This window comes from Bos grunniens, chromosome 4 (genome assembly GCF_055505025.1).
Source record: "Bos grunniens cultivar Pamir isolate PY7600 chromosome 4, Bosgru_T2T1.0, whole genome shotgun sequence".
Classification (NCBI taxonomy): Eukaryota; Metazoa; Chordata; class Mammalia; order Artiodactyla; family Bovidae; genus Bos; species Bos grunniens.
In genome coordinates, this window is record NC_141168.1 from 16,982,140 (window position 1) to 17,003,384 (window position 21,245).

The following is a 21,245-nucleotide window of genomic DNA, read 5'->3' on the forward strand; positions in this document are numbered from 1 at the left end:
TAAAATTTATCAATGGCTTAAAAAAAAAAATCCATTTTTAAAGAAAGCTGGGAGGAAACAGAAGTGGTATTTATTAAACCTCCAGAGGGGTTGACATTTCTAAGTTTAGAATCTGTCAAAGAAATCACAGAGGAAAATATTGGTAGTTTTGTTAGTGTAACATTCCCCAGATGTTAAAGTTGTTTCTGGTTCTTCTATCCTGAATCGTTTCTCAGTGTCACTCGGGGTAACATTAAGGGGTGTCTGGGTTTTAGGATCAGTTCTTCAAAGAAGCATTATTAGATCAAGGAGTATGACCGTTAATCTGGTTCTAGATACAGACCAGGCTTCCCTGCTGGCTCAGTGGTAAAGAATTTGCTTGCAGTGCAGGAGACGCAGGTTCGATTCCTGGGTGGGGAGTATCCCCCCAGAGGATGAAATGGCAACCCACTCCAGTATTCTTGCCTGGAAAAGCCCATGGACAGAGAAGCCTGGCAGGCTACAGTCCATGAGGTCACAAAGAGTGGAACATGACTTAGCAGCTAAACAATAACAAAGATACAGAGCACCAGGTTAACCTAATTTCCTCCCCTAAGTGTTTTTATATTAAACAAATCAAAGCACCTTGATAAAGATTTAAGTTCACCTGCCCGCAAATTCAGGAAGGCGCAGAGTTCCTCCTGCTCTTGGGGGACGTAAGCATCCTCGAGGGCTTTCACACACCACCTCTGTGTATCAGTGACTCTCAAAGATGTGTCTTCACCTAGACTCCTTTTTTTTGCGCTCCAAAGTCACAAAGCCAACAATCTACACGACGTCTCTATTTGGATGTCTCACAAGCATCTCAAACTTAATGTGTAAAAGAGAAAAATCTTGATCAACCACCCGAAGTGTGTACTTCTCCCAGAAATCTTTATTTCCATAAATAGCATCTCCTTCCGCCCAGTAGTTCATATTAGAAACCGGAGAGTCATCCTCAACTTCATTTTACTTTATATTTAATCCGTCACTGAATTGTATTGATTTTTGCCTCCCCAGTACAGCCATTCTTGCTTTTCACTGTGCTTACATTCTGTGAAGTCTCTGCGGGTGCCACGTTAGGGGACGATGACCCTCTGTCCCTAGGATTGGCTTCCTGTGAGCCTCTGGTCATATTTTCATCAGCCCATCACTACAGAACCTTGTGTTTTATGTGTGTTTTTGTTTAATGACACCTTCTTTAATACATACTGTTGATTGATTAGCGTTGAACTTGCAGCCCACAACACTATAACCCATGCTGGAATGAAGCTTACTGAACACATGTATTTTTCTGTAAGACACATCTCAGCCTGCTCACACTTACAAACACTAGACACCCATTCATCATGATGCTTGGGGGTCACTTAAAAATCCCGAACAAAAAATACCCCCAAATGTGAAAAACGTGGTCCTAAGTAGACCATGGAAGGTAAGCTCACTTACAGTATTGACATAAGAGGTGAAGCAAGAAGTCAGAGCTCGACCTCGTTTGACCTCAGCTGGGAACACAGGCATCAGGCATCAGGCATCACGCAGCCCAGATTTTTCCTGGCCATGTGTGCATGCCCGGGGTGACTGTGAAAGCACCTGCTGAGGATTGATTTTGAAGTTACAAATAAATATTAGCGAGATTATTGAATCTGCAAATAGCGACAATCAGTTTTACATAGGGAACTTTGTCTCTCTCCACTGCCACCCACTAGTCCATTGGTCAGCAGGCTTTCTCAAAAGGGCCACATAGCAGATGCTATGCTATGCTATGCTAAGTCACTTCAGTCGTGTCCGACTCTGTGTGACCCCACAGATGGCAGCCCACCAGGCTTCCCCGTCCCTGGGATTCTCCAGGCAAGAACACTGAAGTGGGTTGCCATTTCCTTCTCCAATGCATGAAAGTGAAAAGAGAAAGTGAAGTCGATCAGTCGTGTCCGACTCTTAGCGACCCCATGGACTGCAGCCTACCAGGCTCCTCCATCCATGGGATTTTCCAGGCAAGAGTACTGGAGTGGGGTGCCATTGCCTTTAGGCCAAATGGCCTCTGTCACAGCTACTTGGCTCTGCCCTGATAGTGAAAGCCTTTGTAGACCATACATAAATGAGCAGGCGGGGTGATGTTCCAATAAAGCTCTGTTTACACAAACCAGCTTTGGGCTGAATTCTGCCTTCAGGGTATAGTTTGGACCCCTGTAGCCTCATCCTGCTTCCCAGGTGGCTCAGAGGGCAAAGAATCCGCCTGCATTGCAGGAGACATGGGTTCCATCCCTGGGTCAGGAAGATCCCCTGGAGGAGGGCATGGTGACCCACTCCACTATTCTTGCCTGGAGAATCCCACAGACAGAGGAGCTGGGTGGGCTACAGTCCTTGGCATCACAAAGAGTCTGACACAACTGAAGCGACTGACACACATGCAACCTCATCTATAATCCAGCTTCTCATCTTCTCTGTACTGCCTTGTAGACGTGTCCCCCCCTCCCACCCCCGCCATTCATTCTTGAGCTTCCAACCAATCTCCATGTTGATTCTACATGTAACTCAGATGTGACCACTGTCCCATTTGGGATGGCCAGCGGCTTCCCCTGACACTTGGAGTAAAATCCCAAATCCTGAGTCACATGGCTACTGTACAGCCCTTGTGGATTTCTGCAGCCTCACTTTAGGTCAGTCTTCCCTTTGCCCCTGGTGACCGTCCTCTGCTCCTTCCTGCTTCAGCACCTTTGCTCACAGTCTGGCATGGAAGGCTTGCCCACTCTCTACTTGTCCAGTTCCCGCTCACTCTGTAGTCACAACTGAAATGTCACTTCCTCCGGTAAAGTACATGCCCCCTTTCTGATCCCAGGACACCCTGCTCTTTTTCTTCATGGCACTTGGTGTGTTCAGGCATCCATGTGTTTGGGTGTGTGTATTTTCCATCTGCCTGCCCCATCAGACCACACACTCTAGGAAGATAGAGCCTCAGTTGTCGTTTCTGTCTTCTCTGCTCGAGTTGCCTTTGCATGCATTGTAGACACTTCCCGAGACTTGTTAAAGCAGCATACACGACTGTACAATGTACTTTTGCTTGTACAGATCTTTGTATGAAGATCGTTCTTTGTATAGAAACCTGCAAAAGTCACCCTTCTAGAGCCTCTAGTGTATCTTCTCAATTTGAGAGTGGTGATTAAAGAAAATCATTCTGATAGCGAGTCTGTCAGTGGGTGTGAATGTGTGTCTATTGTCAGAGGGTGACTCTGCCATCAGGCACACCTAATCCGGGGCTTTCTCCATGGGACTCAAGTGCTATGTTCAGTCCTGCTGGTCTCCCTTTTCTCCGAAAGATTTTTTGAACTTTGCTGGTAGTGTTTTCACACAGGGGAAGTGAAAGTGAAATGTGCTTGACAAGGCATTTGTGGTACCCCTTTTGAACACTGACTTTAATTTCTTCTCTAAAAGCATCACCCCACCCCTCTCAGACCTTAAGTGGTATTAGTTTTTTTCCTGCTGCTGCTGCTGCTGCTAAGTCACCTCAGTTGTGTCCAACTCTGTGTGACCCTATAGACGGCAGCCCACCAGGCTCCCCCGTCCCAGGGATTCTCCAGGCAAGAACACTGGAGTGGGTTGCCATTTCCTTCTCCAATGCATGAAAGTGGAAAGTGAAAGTGAAGTCGCTCAGTCGTGTCCAACTCTTAGCCACCCCATGGACTGCAGTCTACCAGGCTCCTCCATCCATGGGATGTTCCAGGCAAGAGTCCTGGAGTGGAGTGTCATTGCCTTCTACTACAGCATTGCTATAGTCTGGGGAAGAAATCTTTGATTTCTCTGAGAATCATCTAAGCAGCAAAGTTCCAAATTGAGGAGCATCCCAAGAACTCTGCCTGCTCTCGATGGACAGACCATTCAGCATATTTTAGGAAGATTGTACATTGTCTTAGATGGTCTTTCATAGATTAGCAGTGATGAAATTTAAAACCTTATTTAAAGTCTTCAAGAGATGTACTACAGAAACATCACTTACGCATCATAAAAAGTTAGAAAAGAAAAAGGCAAGCAAAGGGCTTCCCTGGTGGTCCAGTGGTTAAGACTCCACGCTGCCAGTGCAGGAGGTGTAGGTTCAAACCCTGCTCAGGGAACTAGAATCCCACATGCTGTGTAGTACGGCCAAGAGATTCAAAAAAGTAAAGGAAAGCAAGCAAACACTGCCCCCCACCCCTTTCTCTTTCCTTTCTCCAGAGATTACCGATGTTATCCTTGTAGGTCTTTTTCTGTGCATGTATATGTACATATATATACGCTTTTCTTTTACACCAAAATGATGTAGTAAAAGAACTGCTTTTGTAACTGGCTTTTTTTTTTTTAACGAACAGTTTCCAACTTTTATTTCAGCACATTTTTTTCCTTTAGTTCCTTGTCCATATTCATTTTTCCATTATTGATTCCCAAATGTCCTTTGAAGCCAGTTTGTTGAAATCAGTATCTAATCAAGGACCACGCATTGCATCTGGTCATAACTTTCTTTTCATTTCCCCGCCTGGCACACATTCTCTCCCTCTCTCTCTCTCTCTCTCTAAAGAAGTGGGCCAGTTGCCCATAGAAGCTGTTGTCTTCTAGATAAGCAGGGTTTCTTCCTTGGGTGGTGCTGAGTTTGATTCTTCATCTCCTGTATCCTGTATGTACGGACTCGATGAATTCAGGTTCATCATTTGGGACTAGAATACCCCAGTGTTGATTCTGGGCACCAGCTTCAGTGTCCAGGGACCTACCCTTAGTGATGCTTAGATTAACCTCTGGATGAGGGTTATGACAGCCTGGACCCTCCCCTGTCCATTCCCATTTCCCCCCCTGAGACCAAAAAGTGCTCTGTGAGGTGTAACTTTGGCGTACAGACCATTTACTGAGGGATTTTAACACCAAATGATAATTCTTGGCCTGCTGAACTCATACGTTTCATTAAGTTTTGTAAAATGGTGTTTTCCTAATTCTTTTCATATCCTATGTAAAGTAAAACTTTTCCTCTTGCGTTGGGGCCATCTGGTTACCCTGAAATGATCGTTCCTACTAGGAAGAGAGGATCTTTGCTAATACTCCCCCTTTCATAGGGCTTCCCAGGTGGTGTCAGTGGTAAAGAACCCACCTGCCAATGCAGGAGACATACGAGAGGGCATGACAACCCATTCCAATATTCCTGCCTTGAGAATCCCATGGACAGAGGAGCCTGGCGGGCTGTGGTCCACAGGGTTGCAAAGATTCAGAAACGACTGAAGTAACTGAGCGCACACATGCAGGCACCCTTTAATCATTAATTGTCAGAGTAAGGAGTTGCATAATAGCCACTTAAAATAGTGAGAAATGAGGCTTTTTTTCTGCCTTTTTTAATCATGTAGTCATGGATTTTTATTGATTTGGCATATTTTAATCATTAGTCTTCTTGTTACAATTCTAGGCAGTGAGACCCCTTCAGCTAGCTCATGTGACCTCTTGACAGGACCTCTGCAGTCTTGAAAAGCTTTCCTGCTAAATGGCACAAATGCCCCAGACTCATCTTGGACTTTGCAGTGGTATTGGACAGTGGTGTTAGACACCACAGGTTGGACATTAGGAGTGGTTATTGCTACAGAGATGACTTTTTTCCTAGAGAATTTCAGTGGACAGAAGTGGAAAGTACATGTTGTTAAAAATTAAGAGTTTAGATACTATTTAGTTTAGTTTTAATTACCCTGTGCTTTCACTTATTTTCCTCAATTTTATCATTGTAACTCCTTTCTCTTCTCTAAGAAAATCTTTATTCTAGAAAACTTTATTTCTTCTTCTAAATATAAGAATTAAGTTTCAGAATACTAATATTTATATTATTACAAATGCTAAAACTACAAAAGAAAGTTCAACACATCTTTGTAATTTTTGTCTTTTCCTTAGCATGCATCCAACTATGGATATACAGTTAACCCTTGAACAACGCAGGGGTTAGGGGCACCAACCCCCAGCCCTGCCTCCCTCAAAGTCAGAATTTCGTGTATAACTTTTGTCTTCCTCAGAACTTACTACTGATGGCCTGCTGTTGACTGGAAGCCTTACCACCAACATAAACAGTGGACTAACTCACATTTTGTATGTTACCTGTGTGTGTTAGTCACTCAGTAGTTTCTGACTCTTTACGACCCCATGGACTGTAGCCCGCCAGGCTCCTCGGCCCATGGAATTCTCCAGGCAAGAATACAGGAGTGGGTTGCCATGCCCTCTTCATGTTACATGTATATCTAAATATATTTTATGTATAACCTAACTTTTTCTTGATTTTTTTGATATTTCTAGGGCTACACAGTTCATCTGTAAGTTATTTCAAATTGTTGCAAGTCTACAAAAAAAAATGTCAACATGTTTACTGAAAAATAGCAGTGTGTAAGTGGACCCATGCAGGTCAAACCTGTGTTGTTCCAGGGTCAATTGTGTAATTAAAACTGTGTTCTGAAATCTCTAAATTTTTCGTCAAGGTGACCGTGTCACAGTTTAGCATATAATTAGGTTCGTAGCTTTCAGCTTTGAAATTTTAATTAAGAAATTTTATAATTTAACTTTTTTGAGAGAGGTAATGCGTTTTCGTGACCAAAAGGTCAAAAGTATACCAATACTAAATGTAGATGACAGGTCTATGGGAGTTTAATAAGTTATTCTTTCTACATTTTTTTGTTTGAAAATTAAAATAATTAAATTTAAACTATATAGAAAGAATCCACTATATATGCACAATGAAGTTTTTACTTTGTTCTCTCAGGATAGCCATTTTTATTGTGTCTTACTTGACCCTTTGAGTCTTTTGTTTTGCAAATTCAAATTGTGTGAGAGTATATGTGTTTGTTTGTTAGTTTGTTACCTTATTTATACAAAAGGTAACATATATATTGTTCTACATCTTAACTTTTCTCTTAAGAATATCTTCTGGAACTTTCTCTATATTAGTAAGTAGAGATTATCCTCAGTCATTTTTATGGCCACAAAGTACCTATTTTGTTGACACATCAGGTTAATGGAATATTAACATAATCTTGAATTGTATCCAGTCCTCTGCTGTTAGCAAACCATCTGTAGTGTGTTATCTTATAAACATGTCATTGCATACTCATGCAGGTGCATCTGTAGGACAGAATCCTGTAAGTGGGATTGTATGGTCAGAGGGTAAGTGCATCTGTAACTTTTAAAAGACATTGACAAATTCCTTCAGTTGGGATTTGTATTGTGTTTCACTAGAACAAGCCATATATGAACGTGCCTGACTCCCCAGAATGTTGCCCATAGACTCTGTTGTCACACTTTTGGATTTTTGCTTGTGGGTGAGAAATGGTATTTCGATGTAGGTTTTTAATTTGTATTTCTTTTATTATAAGTGAGGTTTAGCATCTTTCCATTTGTTTAAATGCCATTTGGTATTTATTTTTATGCAAATTGTTTTCCTACTGTTGTTTATCTTTTTCTCCTTTATTTCTAAGAGCTCTTTACATATTGTTTGTGATATGAGTTGCAGATATTTTTTTAGGTTGGTCATATATGTTTTGATTCACTGATGGTGGTGTTTTTTGTCCTTTAAAAATCTTTTTAATTTTATGTAATCACTTTTACCTTTCTGTTCATAGCCTCTGCATTTTGAGTCAGAGTTAAAAAGACATTACCTATTTCAGGTTTTAAGTTCCCTGTGGTACTTCTGTGATTGTGTTTTTCCATTTATATCTTTGTTTGTTTGGTAAACAGGTATGCTCTGAGATTTGGTGCCAACCTTATAGTTTTCCAATATACAATTGTCCAAACATCATTTATTTAAAAGTTTATATTTTTTCCACAGTATCATAATGTCTTCTTTATCGTATATTTAATTCCTGTAGTGTAGGCTCAGGGATCTGTTTCCAGACTCTGTATTTTTCTATTGGTCTGTCTGTTGCTAATTATTGAGATATATATTGTCTTTTAATATAGGAAAGGACTAGTTCTCCCTCGTTGCTGTTTTCAGAGTTTTCCTGGCTGTTCCCCTTGTTTGTTTTTCTATATGAACTTTGGAATCAACGTGTCTTGATTTTAGAAGAAATCTGTTGGTATTTCCATTGGGATCACATTAAATTTATAAATTGCTCAGAGGAAATTAACGTCTTTACAAGACTTTGAGTCTTGTCTGAGTTCATGTGTGCTTTCCGTGTGTTCTCTTTTTGTGTACTTTAGTAATGTTTAAAGTTTACTTAAAGCTTATGTAGTTAACATCTTAAGTTTATGCTTATAAATAGTCTTTCATTGTATTCTAATTGGTTGTTGTTTGTATGTATGAAGACTGTTGATTTCCATATGGATTTTTAGAAGCTTTACAGAGTTGTAATTCACCATTTAAAGCGTACAGTTCAGTGGTTTTTAAGATACATGCAGAATTGTGCAGTCATTACCCCTATGTAATTTTATAATGTTTCCTTCACCCCAAAAGAAACTCTGTGCCCTTAGTAGTTATTCCCTGGTCCATTCTCCCCTCATTCCCTGGAGACCACTAATCTACCTTCTGTTACACAGTTTCATATAAATGAAGTCATGCAACATATCATCTTTTTTGTACCTGGTTTCTTTCATTTAGTGTAATGTTTTCAAGTTCTTCCCACGTTGTAGCTTATGTCTTTTGTTTTTTTTTTTAATTATAGCCATCCTTATGGGTGTGAAGCAGGGTCTCATTGTGGCTTTGATTTGCGAATTTCTGTGTGTATTTCGTTTCTTTTTGTCACCCATTCTAGTGAGACTTCATGAGGACAGGAGTGGGCTTTCAGTTCTAAATCCCCAATGCCTAAATAGTCCCCAGTAGCCTGGCAAATATTTGGTGTTACTAGATGCTTCTTGAATGAATGATTTGATCTATTGTATTTCTAGAGCACCTCTACTTTTAAAAATTACTGTGTGGTTTAGCACACATAAGTTAATTATTTTACCCTAGGCAGAATATAATTAAGAGGATGGATTTTTTTTTTCTCTAGGAAGGAAAGTCTTGTGTTATATCCAACAGCCCTGTAAAAACAATTTTGTGTGATATATCGTTTGTGATGGCTAACGCTACCTTCTCTTACATTAGCATGAATGACTGAGAATTGCTGAAACTTATGTCTAGGAGACTCATTATCTTTGCAGGAGGATGATTTTATGCCCTAGATTCTATTGTTGGAGACTTCTTTGTAAGATACATAAGATAAACAGGAGAAATTAGGTAAAGGTGTTCTGGTCCTGGGAAGGGAGTTTTGAATGAGATAGATCAGCTCAGGAACATTTCAGAAGTTGTACGTTTACCAGGGGCTGTGTTCCAGAATTTCTTTTATAAAGTGGTTGTGTGGATACAGATCACATTTAACAATAGAAAAAAGTGGTACATTTAAGATCGAGGTCTCAAGCTAGCCTGAAAGAACATTAAAGAGCACATGGCTGATGAATGAGTGTGGGTGGGGGGCGCGGTGCATGGGAATCTCTGTACGTTCTGCCCAGTTTTGCTGTGAACCTAAAATTGCTGTAAAAAAAAAAAGTATAATAAAAATTTTGAAAAAATAGCATAACTTAAAAATATATTTTATAGGAAAAGAGAAATAATTTAATGTCAGAAAAATAAGATTGAATACAAATTACTTCGCTTCAATATCAGTGTATGAAAAAAGATACTTTATAAAAATAGGTAAGATTGTGTGTGTATTTACAGGAGACTTTTGATCACTGTCCAAGGGTTTCGAGATTGGCAATACTGGATTTTTATATTGCCTCAATTTTGTTCAAAAGATGTGACTTTCAACAAGGTTACCCTTATGTTATTAGGCATCTATGGGTTGAGGGTGGGAGAAAGAGACAGACTGATTAATTCACTGATTCCTTCATTTAGATAGATTTCCTTAAAGCACCTGAGAAACAGGAACAGTAGGATAGAATATGGTCCTAAAGCATCTGAATCAGCTACAAGAAAACATTCGTCTGAAAGGCACTAATTGAGAATTGAACAGTGCGAGACAGAAGCAGTATCTGAAGGGCAGGTGGGTCAGAACAATAGCTGTGGACCCACCTGGAACCAGTGAGCTGAGGAGCCACAGGGGGCACATTTAATCAGACCCTCAGGAAGAACGTTTTCATGCTGAACTCTCTACACATGGACAGCCCTGGGAATCAGACTCCTTTCCTACTGGAGGTGTTGGAAACGAGCACCTTCTGGTGGGACTGCTGGAGAAGTTGATCTTGGTGACCTTCAGAATTCCTCCTGAGAGAGAAGGTACCAGTCCTAGTGTGTCTGACGAGTGAGGGTCCAGCTCTGTTCATGACCTCCACTCAGAGGTGCTGATAACATCGGTTCTCTTCTCCACCAACGCCAGTGAAGCTTCAGCTGGGCATTTCCTTGACCCCAAACTACGTGACCGCATGGAGTAGCCTCCCATTCCCGCTCCTTCTGTCATTGAGAGAGAGACTTGCATAAAGTCACTGTCGCTCTTCACATGGTTCTGCAATGAAAGGACAGGGCACCCAGTGTCCTGTGTCCTCTCCCCAGCCCTGTGGTTCAGGCCTGACCCGCAGCTTCCACCCGCTTTCTAAGGATGTAGGCGCGGGGATCACCTGGATACAGCCTTGGGCTGGAGCAGGGAGCCGGCTCCCAGCAGTCCCCCCTGCCCTCCACTGCTGCAAAGCCAGGTTGAGCAGCCTGGCTGCTGCCCTCCTGCTCCTCGGTTATTCAGTGCAACCTTTAGTCTAGGAAAGGTGCCAGTCTTCGCTTCCAAGAATCATATCTCCCTAAATGGGGCAATCTGCTTCAAATGCCTTCTCGCCTGGAGCCTTCCCCGTCCCACGATTGGCACAATTAAAGCAACGGTTTCACCTTTTTAACTGCATGTGTGTGTGCACGTGTGTGTTTTCATGCCTGCCCGTGCGTGCATGCCCATAGCACCAGCACACCACGCTTCCACCCTCAGAGTGGTCATTTTCAGAAGTGTGGAGTCAGAGATTAAGATTTACTTTCGTGTTTCTCTTACTGTGCTCAACCTAAAACAATGTTTCAAGCAGTCTGTCTATTATGATGCACGAGGTTTTTTGCACGCATGCTGGACTGAGAGATACCTGTCTCTCTGCGTGGTCCCAAGTTGGGATTTTGCTCCATCGCTCATGACACTGGGTATCTTTCTCCAGTCATCTCTCCCTTCTCGTTTCCTGCACTCACCATTCTCCATCTGAGAGAGAAAGAGTTGGGGCTGGCCTCAGCAGGACGTGGAGAAGCCTCCGATGGTTGCTCATCCTCTCTGATTTCAGTGCAGCTGATAAACCAGCCCCTTCAACTGAGCTCCTTTGGACTCTGGGTTTTCATTACCTGTCTTAAACCAGAGGCTTCTCTTCAGGGCGTGCCGGTGACAGCTTGCTGCCCTCTCCTATGATCAGACAGCCAGTTATTGCAAGCACTTTACTCTCTGCAGTCAACCTTGCAGCAGCAGTTGAGGCCCACTGGGTATAGAGCCCTGCATTAAGTGGTTCAGCCGGAAACAGAAGAGAAGACACCTGAAGATACTGAAGAAACTTGAGGCAGACGGCCACCCACGCTCTCCCAGCTTAGAGGACACAGAACTGGTGTTGACTTCCTGGTCTCAGGGACAAAGCTGTACTCACTTCTGCCTCTCCTGGGTCCCCTTGCAATTAAATCAGATGTGCAGACGTTCAGGCCGTAGCAGTGGTGTTGGGCTGATGTTGTAACTTAAGGAATTTTCGACCTGACAAGTAAAGCCCCTCACCTTTCAGCCAAGCAGGTGCGACCAGTACCCCATGTGTTCGGCAGAGTTTTATGGTTGTTTCATTTCTACTGCGAGGAAGTACAGACTAGTGAGAAGTAGGGTTTGCTTTACAGGAGATGACTTTGGAGAATCATTCCCTCCTAAGCAAAAGCCTAAAGGCATGAAGGGCTATTGGGTGTCATGGTCCTGACCGCAGGGAGTTAGCTTTGGGTGCCTTCAGGAAGATGTTTGGCTTCTCAGTGGTCCGGAAGGAAGATGGCTGTGGCTTGGTGCAGAAGGGAGAGGGTGAGTGTGGAAGTGAGACAGTCACAGGGCAGGGAGGTCTGGCGGTGGGGTTCCTGGATGGCACAGGAGCCTGATGTCGTTTTGCTGTGTGCAAGGCCACGTGGCAGCGGGAAGAGCTCTGATGCACCGCCTCTCAGGCGTCTCCAGGACAACGGTACGGTGTCATGGGGACCACAAGAGGCGCAAAGACTCAGAGTGGGAGCAACTGACCCCTGAGGTCAGAGGACGGGGACGGTGGAGAAGAAGGAGACACAGTCCCTACCTGGCCAAAAGGAAGACAGATCAGCATGTGGGAAGGGGCGGAGGTGTGGGTGGAGTGGAGTACATTGAAAATATTATGCTTGTTTCTGAGCTTGTGTGTTGGTGTGGAAAAGATAGAAAAGACAGCGTTGTCAATGACCTGAAGAGCAGTTCATTTAAACCTGGGGGGCAGTCGTACCTGGTCCAGAGAATGCACAGAGTGTGCTGCCTGGTGGAGTACCAAGCTCTCCTGGCCTCCAGGATCCCTGTCCTCTGCATTCTTCCGTAGAAGAGCAAGAGCCGTTCATTTGTTAGTGGGCAGCAGGGTAGGGGGGCATTTGGTGCTTGTGTAGAGTTTCTGAAAGCGTTAATCAGACGACCCTGGAGGCTTCCCGATGTTCCAGGGAGAATCTGGAGGGCCACGTTTGGAGCAGTGTTCTCAGGAGGGTGCAGTTCTTAGGGTGTCTGCCTCCTCCAGCTCTTCGTCATTTCTCACTTATCTCTGTGTCTCCTGACGGGTGCGTTTAGTGTCCGACACTTAATGATGATAAAAATTATTGTGTGTGGTTGGCCCAGCAGAAAACCACGTGTGTTCATCCATCTGCTGGTCCAGCCATCCAGGTAAACACTCACGAAACAAGGAGCCTTCCTCATTGCCCTCAGTCATTCTCCTCTGCCTTCTTACAGGGGGAGCCGGGTATGTGCCCTGCCCAGATCAGGGGCTCCCAGACTCAGGAAGCTGTAAGCTTAGACTCGTCAGGATTGGATTCTGAGTCCTAAGGGGGAGGGTGGGAGGTGGTGATGGAAGTGAGGGAGGGTGATGTGTGAACCAGATCCAGGCTCTGCCAGAGGGCAAGTGGAGATGGCTTTATGAGGCAGGCACCTTAGAGTGTCTGCTGCAACATGTTAGTTTTTTTTAATGTTTTGTTCTGATTGTGTCTTTTTTTTTTTAAGTTTGCTATGATAATTAGTTCAATTGGGTTCTATTCAGTTAATTATTTATACCTCACCTTGTTCTACAAATTATGATCGGCTTTACAGTATAAACACATAGACTATAATAACCCATACAATACAAAAAGGAATTTAAGAGCAGAACTGGGAAAAACACAAATCAATATAGAAGTTCAAAGCCAGGAGGAAAAAGGAATCTCAGATATGCCAACAGTGAGACCCCTGCGTTGGCTTCAGCTGGGCCTCACATCGTCTCTCAGCTTCAGAGGATCAAAGAGCAGTGGTTACTTCAGTAATTCTTGCTGCCAGAGAAGGAAGACGTCCCACATCCTCAAGAGAAGCAAAGAGTTTTTTTGTTCTTTGAAACTCAATTTTGCGTGTGGACTTTTATCTAGGAAGAACTGAGTGGTATCACGACCGGGGTGTTCAGCATCCCCACGGCAAACGAACAGCTGGGCTCTTATAGCTGTTTCTCACATCAGCCCTCATCACAAGCGCCAGGCATAACATCAGAACGCAGCTCAGTCAGTGGAATTCGGGCTGCCTGCTGGTGTGGTGTGATGCGATGCCCAAAATACCAGTGGAAATGCTGGTCTCTGTGTCCATCAGACAGTCTTTACAGCCATCATTGCCTTTAACAGAGGTGTGTGTGTGTGTGTGTGTGTGTGTGAATAGGTGTGTGTGTATATGTGTGCAAAGTGAAGTGAAAGTTGCTCAGTTGTGTCCAACTCTTTGCGACCCCATGGACCATACAGTCCATGGAATTCTCCAGGCTAGGATACTGGAGTGGGTAGCCGTTTCTTTCTCCAGGGGATCTTCCCAACCTGGGGATTGAACATGGGTCTCTCCCACATTGCAGGAGGATTCTTTACCAGCTGAGGCACCAGGGAAGCCCATATATGTGTGTATACATATGTTAATATGAAATACTGTGTGTGTGTGTATACATACATGTATATATTATGGGGCTTCCCCAGTGGCTCAGCAGTAAAGAATCCACCTGCAGTGCAGGAACCACAGGAGATGCAGGTTTGATCCGTGGGTCAGGAAGATCCCCTGGAGGAGGGCATGGAGAATCCCATGGACAGAGGAGCCTGGTGGGCTACAGTCCATAGGGTTACAAAGAGTTGGACATGACTGAAGCAACTTAGCATTCATGCACGTGTGTGTGTGTGTGTGTGTGTGTGTGTGTGTGTGTGGAGAGAGAGAGAGTTCACACACACACACACACGCATATATACACACATATGAAGAGATGGTTTGAGGTTATATTCCGTTGCTACCATGTTGTTTTCTAGCTCACTGAGGCTTTGGAAATCGACCTGGTAAAGTTGACATCTTCTGCAGAAATTAAGGACTCTATTTGAAACACTCACAGAGGAGAGTTCTATTTCTGTAAATAGGATAATTGGGTGGAAAACTGTGCTAATATCTATCTTTATTTAACCACTCCCAAGGACGAAGCCTAACAGTTAAAACCATGAGGTTATAACCAAGAAACCACCATTCACCCAAGGACAGTGTCATCTGTATGATGTGGGGACCTCAAAAGCCAGACCATCCAGTGCCATCCCGTCATCTCAAGTGTGTGAATGGAGGGTGGGAATGAACAGGGAGAACAGGGCAGGACCTGCAGAGGAGGGACAAGTGGGCAGAGATGCCACCCCTAACCGCCAGGAATGTTCTGCGGTGAGTAAGAGTTTATCGGGGAGGAAGGGTTGGGGAGGGGCTTCCCAGGTGGCCCTAGTGATAAAGAACCCACCTGCCAATGCAGGAGACCTTAGAGTTGTGGATTCAATCCCTGGGTCAGGAAGATCCCCTGGAGGAGGGTATGGCAACTCACTCTGGTATTCTTACCTGGAGAATCCCATGGACAGAGGAGCCTAGCGGGCTACAGTCCATGGGGTCGCAAAGAGTCAGACACTACTGAAGCGACTTAGCACCCTCACAGGGTTTGGGAAGTGTCAAATGAGGCAATGATTGTGTCCTGACAGAGGTGATGTTTATTCTACATGACGTTCAATGACCTTTCCACCCTTGTGCAGATGTGAGCAGTGATGGGTGGCAGCATGGCATGGATTGTTATACAGTGTGTTCAATACCACAGAAGAGAGTAGGGGTGGGATACAGAGGGAACGATCATTTATAGAGCTCCCACTATATATCAGGCCTATCACAAAATGGTTAGGGGTGTGGCTTTGCCATCAGAGGGACCTAGCTCTCAGCTCTAAGCCTAAGTGTGCGCATTCAAAAATGGGCATAATGGTGGCACCCTACCCCATGAATACATCATCAGCGCTCAGTAAACATCATTATAAGATTGATGACCATCACCCGGTCTTTCTCAACATAATGTGAGTTGAGTCTCATGTTCCCCATATTGTGTGTGCTAAGTTGCTTCAGTTGTGTCCGATTCTTTGCGACCCTACAGACCATAGCCCACCAAGCTCCTCTGTCCAGACTCTCCAGGCAAGAATACTGGAATGGGTTGCCATTGCCCTCCTCCAGGGGATCTTCCGAATCCAGAGTTCGAACCTGTGTCTCTTTCATCTCCTGCATTGGCAGGCAGGTTCTTTACCCCTAGTGCCACCTGGGAAGCCCGCTCCCCATTTTACAGATAGGTAAACCGAGGCTTGAGAGGGTTAATTACTTTGTCCAAGATCTTTCATCAGTGTTGAAGCTGGGAGTCAACCCAGGTTTTCTAGCTCTGAAGCCTATTGTTTTTCTCTACTCCATGCTGCCTGGATTTATAGATAACTCTCCTGTATCTTGCAACTCAGATGTGTAGGCTGTGAACCAAAGTATCTTTCTGGGTCCCCGGGCTGGTGGATGACTTTCTGTCCTTGATGACCACAGTTGATAAGCTTGGGCAGTGACTTGTGTGATGACTGGAAGCAGCACTGTGATAAGGAGTCTGGGTGAGGAGAGACTTTTTTCCCATCTGTTTGTCATGTTACCTGGTGATCATACCTATGCAGTGAGATGGTTTGATTGGATGAAGGTGGAGGAACTTCCCAGCACTGATCTGGGGACCGTGACAACTGTGACAGTTTTCCTTTGGCACTTCTGCCAAAGTCCAGGCTTTGGTTTTTGGTTTTGGACCTTGTTAAATCTAGTATCGTGAGCTTGAATTGCCCTGGTGGATAATGGAAACAGCATTATGTGGAATAAGCTTCCGCCTGGGTCACCACCTGCTCCCACAAACCTCAGTAGCTTCTTACGAATCTTCTTGTATTGATAGGAGAATGGAAAACAGATGGTGTGCCAGGAGGGGTGCTTTTTCTTGGAGGCTTGAGGGCCCATTATGGGTTGAATTGCGTCCCCCTCCAGATTCCAGCAGTGAAGTCTGAGTCCCCAGAACATGACTTCATTTGGATATAAGATTACAACAGATGTAGTTAGTTAAGATGAGTTCATACTGAAATGGGGGGGGGGGACCCTAATCCTGTATGACTGGTGGTGGTTGTTGTTTAGTTGCTAGGTCATGTCCAGCTCTTTGCAATCCCATGGACTGTAGCCCATCAGACTCCTCTCTCCATGGGGATTCTCCAGGCAATAATACTGGAGTGGGTTGCCATGCTGTCCTCCAGGGGATCTTCCCAGACCAGGAATTGAACCCAGGTCTCCTTCATTGGCAAGCAGATTCTTTACCACTAAGCCACTAGGGAAGCCCCTAAAATGACTGGTATCCTTGTTAAAAGGGGGAAATGTGGACACAGGCATGCACCTTGATAGAACATATGTGAACAGAAAGGCAGACAAAATCACTGAAAGACTTCAGGTGATGTCTTTTCAATCCAGGGAGCATGAAAGGTTTCCAGAAGCCAGCAGAGCTCGGAGAGGGGCGTGGAACACATCGTCCCTCAGAGCCTCAGAAGGAGCCAGCCCTGCTGACTCCCTGACCTTGAACCTGTCATCTAGATGATCAGTCAGTTTCTGTTGCTGTAAGTCACCCAGTTTCTGGCCATGGGTCCTGGTAGCTCTGGCAAGCTCAAACAGAGCCCATGGAGAAACAGCAGTGTGTAAACCCAGGAGAGGACTGAGAGTCAGCCATGCACTTGGGCTACTGTTTTCTCTGGCGCAGGAGTTGGATGCAGGGCTGAGGGTTCAGGACGTAGAAAGAAGAGAAGCACGGACAAGCAGACTGCCTTCTGAAGAACGTGAATGCTTGTTGTGTAAGGGCCGTTTCTCTGAGGTGGCCTTTTGCCTTGCTGGAATTTTTTTAAGGAAAGCAAATGTCCATTAGGGTTGGCTTCAGGACATGGTGGTGGTTTCGCCGCTAAGTCGTGTCCGACTCTTGGGACCCATAGACTGTAGCCTCCCAGGCTCCTCTGTCCGTGGGATTCTCCAGGCAAGAATACTGGAGTAGGTTGCCATTTCCTTCTTCAGGCAATCTTCCCGACCCAGGGATGAAACCCAGGTCTCCTGCATTGCAGACAGATTTTTTACCCACTGAACTACAAGGGTAGCCCTTCAAGACTTAAAGTGATGTTAAAAAAAAAAAAAATTGGCCCCCTCTAAGTTTAAATTTCACTGTGCAGAAATGCTTTGTCCAGCAGAACTTTCTTACTGATTATAATGTTCCAGATCCACGCCCTCCAGCCTGGTAGCCACATGCTGCCTGTGTGGCTGTGTGGTACTTGAAATGTGCCCAGTGTGGCTGAGGAACTAAATTTTTAAAATTTTAGTTTCTACCTGTGGCGAATGGCACCATGTTGGGCATGTGGATCCAGAACATAAGAGTAACAGTGGGAAAGGACCCAGAGGAGAAGACTGAGGTGTTGGGTCTTTACTGAGGTTCAGGGGAAGGTTGGGTTAACTGCTCACCTTGGGTTTGCTAGTGCCCCCCATGTGTGGCCTTGTCCTCACCTAATGGGGCTCTGAAAGTATGAAAGTGTTAGCCTCTCAGTCAGGTCTGACTCCTAGCCACCCCGTGGACTGTAGCTTCTGTCCATGGGATTCTCCAAGCAAGAATACCAGAGGTGGGTTGCTATCCCCTTCTCCAGGGGATCTTCCCAACCCAGAGATTGAACCCGAGTCTCCCAAATTGCAGGCAGATTCTTTACCATCTGAGCCACCAGGGAAGCCAGTGGGGCTCTGGTGGGAGTCAAAGAGAGGTGAATACAAGCAGACGTCTCTAGATGCTTTGCTTAAAAGATGCTTGATACAGGGCTGCTTCTCGGAGTCCAGATCGTCTTAGACGGTGCCGTACTCAGTAGAGAGATGGGGCAGGTGAACGAGTGGGAGCAGAGAGGGTGGGGAAGCTGGGTCTTTGGGTCCAGAGACCTCGAAGTCTCTTTCAGGTTGTGTGTACTTGCCCCGACCTGCCCGGAGGGACACAGAGACCCAGCGTTAGGAAGTCGATGATGTCCAGGTTAGAACACCTTCTCTGAAGGCAAGAGGGTCACGCCTGGAGTGTTTTACACTGGATTTGCCGTGTGCAGATGCCCAGTAAAAGTTCCCAGAGCTCAGCACCCCCACCCATCCGACTACATTGACGACCTCTGGGTGGAACACGTGGCAGGGGTATGCTAGTTTGGAGAGAGCGCACGTGGAAGGTTTCAGACCCTAAAATGGAACCACAGACAGGCGCTCTCAGATGCAGTTTCGTATGGAACAAGAACGGGTCCCTGTGACCGTGCAACCAGCCCCGGACAAATGACTGTTGTCATCGTCTCACCACTGGCTTTGGCTCAGGGCCCCATACCATTTAAAAATTGCTCCTTTTTCCAACTCTAACTTAGCTATGATTTTGATTTCACAGAGAAGCAAATGGTTCATCAAGTCTTGTGATTTTTCTAAACCCCGAGTCAAAGGAGGGGTGTCACACAGAGATGCTTTATGTGAGGATGCTGTCTGTCTCTGCCCTGCCCCTCTCCGCTCCAGCAGACTGGACTTAAGTGTGTGTGGGAGGCGGTGGGGGGTGTCCCAGAAGGAAGGGGCGGATTCTCCTGACCAAGCTGGGAGCTGGTGGATGTTCAGCCGAAATTGTCTAGGCCTTAGAGGGCTGCTGCTGCTGCTGCTGCTGCTGCTGCTAAGTTGCTTCAGTTGTGTCCGACTCTGTGACCCCATAGACGGCAGCCCACCAGGCTCCTCTGTCCCTGGTATTCTCCAGGCAAGAACATTGGAGTGGGTTGCCATTTCCTTCTCCAATGCATGCATGCATGCTAAGTCACTTCAGTCGTGTCCGACTCTGTGACCCCATGGACAGCAGCGCACGAGGCTCCTCTGTCCACAGGATTCTCCAGGCAAGAACATTGGAGTGGGTTGCCATTTCCTTCTCCAGCCTTAGAGGGCAGGGGTTTTCATTTGAGAGAGGTTAGGGAGAGAAACGGGGTTGAAGGAAAACTGCTTGTCAGCACTCGGTAGCTTGTTCTCATGTCTGGGACCTTGGAGACCTCAGTAAGTAATGATCCTTCATCATGGCTCACACTCACACAGACAACGTGATGGTGTCTTAGACCACCGAAGCATAGTCTCCCTCGTCTCCAAGAACTCATGAACTCATTGCAGACAATATTAAACAAACAGCAAGAGACCAAGGGATGTGAGGTAAGGTGTCACGAGCACCATCAGAGTGACACAAAGAAAAAACTCTGAGGTCCCAAACAGCCGGGGGTGTTTGATTTGATCTGATCTTCGAAGGATGGGCTTGATTCGGATGGGCGTCCAGGCAGCCCGAGGGTCCTCCAGGTGGTGGTCCCCGAGTCTCAGCTGGCAACAGTGGGTGACTAACTTGCTCCGACCAGTGCAAGTTACAAATCACGGGGTTTTCCATTTGAATGCAACGATTTGACTGTAGTAGCTGTCAGCAGATGGAGAGTTCAGAGGGACTACACTGAAATAATTAGTAATTTGCAGGTGCAGCCAGTGGCCCCGATGTTTCCATGTGCTGTTCCGTTCCAGCAGAATCCACGCTCCCGGCCCCATCTGCTCCACTCTTCCCAGCTCAGTGTTTTATTCAATAACCTCTCTGTGACCTATTCACGTGAGGTCACCCACCTCCTCTTCTTCTCTTTTCCTGTGTCTCGGTAGTCTTGGCCGCCACTTGCTGTGTGGGATTTTATTAGTTGTGGGTGGTAGTGACCTCTTGAGTCAGTGAACATGTATTGAGTCTGGGACACGGCTTGCGGGGAGCCTGCACAGAAGGGGGGTGCACGCTTGGGTCCAGTGAATAGGGGGTTAAGAGTCGTGGACTACAGGAGCTGCCCCAGGGACATGTGGAAGGCAAGCCTGGAGAATGGTGATGATGGTATAGTCATGGGGGAAAGGGAAGACAGGAGGAGGAGGCTTGTGGGATCGAGGTTACGAGATTGAGTTGAGACTTTTTGAAAACTTTATTTATTTTTGGCCCTGCTGGGTCTTTGTTGCTGCACAAGCTTTCTCTCGTTGCAACGAGCGGGGTCTACTCTCTAACGGTATCATGCAGGCTTCTCATTGCAGTGGCTTCTCTTGCTGGGGAGCACGGGCTCTAGGGCAAGGGCTCAGTAGTTGAGGCACACAGGCTTAGTAGCTCTGAGGCGTGTAGGATCTTCCTTGACCAGAGATCCAACCCTTGTCCCCTGCATTGGCAGGTGGATTCTTAACCACTGGACCACTGGGGAAGTTCCTGATCTGTGACATTTTAAGTCTGAGACAGAACATCTCCATGGAGCCAGTGAGCAGGTATTAAAGTATTCAAGACCCCACGGCTGTAGCGGGAATGCCTTCGATTTCAGCTTCCTGGTGACTCAGGCGGTTAATAATATGCCTGCAATGCAGGAGACCTGGGTTTAATTCCTGGGTCGGGAAGATCCCGAGGAGAAGGGAATGGCAACCCACTCCAGTATCCTTGCCTGGAGAATTCTATGGACAGAGAGGAGCCTGGCTGACCGCAGTACATGGGGTCGCAGAAGAGTTGGACACAGTTGAGCAAGTAGCACTTTCACTTTTCCTTCCCTGCCCTTCTCAAGTGGTTCCCCGAAGAGTCACTTCAGATTACGGGGGAGGACATTCCTTAAGTCCCCCAGGGCTTTATCCTCACACTCAAATGCTAACTCC

The 21,245-nt window shown here is 45.6% G+C and overlaps 1 protein-coding gene across 11 annotated transcripts in view; it reads left to right on the plus strand.

Moving 5' to 3' along the window:
• The window catches only part of HIPK2 (homeodomain interacting protein kinase 2), a 203,939-nt gene that overhangs the window by 12,587 nt on the left and 170,107 nt on the right, over positions 1–21,245 (plus strand). For 2 of the 11 annotated variants that reach the window (XM_086395285.1, XM_086395287.1), the window contains exon 1: positions 11,782–12,011. The exons of 4 other annotated variants lie outside the window; for them this stretch is intronic. In XM_086395285.1, the coding sequence (XP_086251411.1) occupies positions 11,951–12,011 (61 nt within the window). In that variant the 5' untranslated portion in view covers positions 11,782–11,950. Of the gene's footprint in view, positions 1–36; positions 11,742–11,781; positions 12,012–21,245 lie in introns of those variants that run through there. 5 more of the 11 variants (XM_086395291.1, XM_086395292.1, XM_086395290.1 and 2 more) reach the window with 4 other exon arrangements.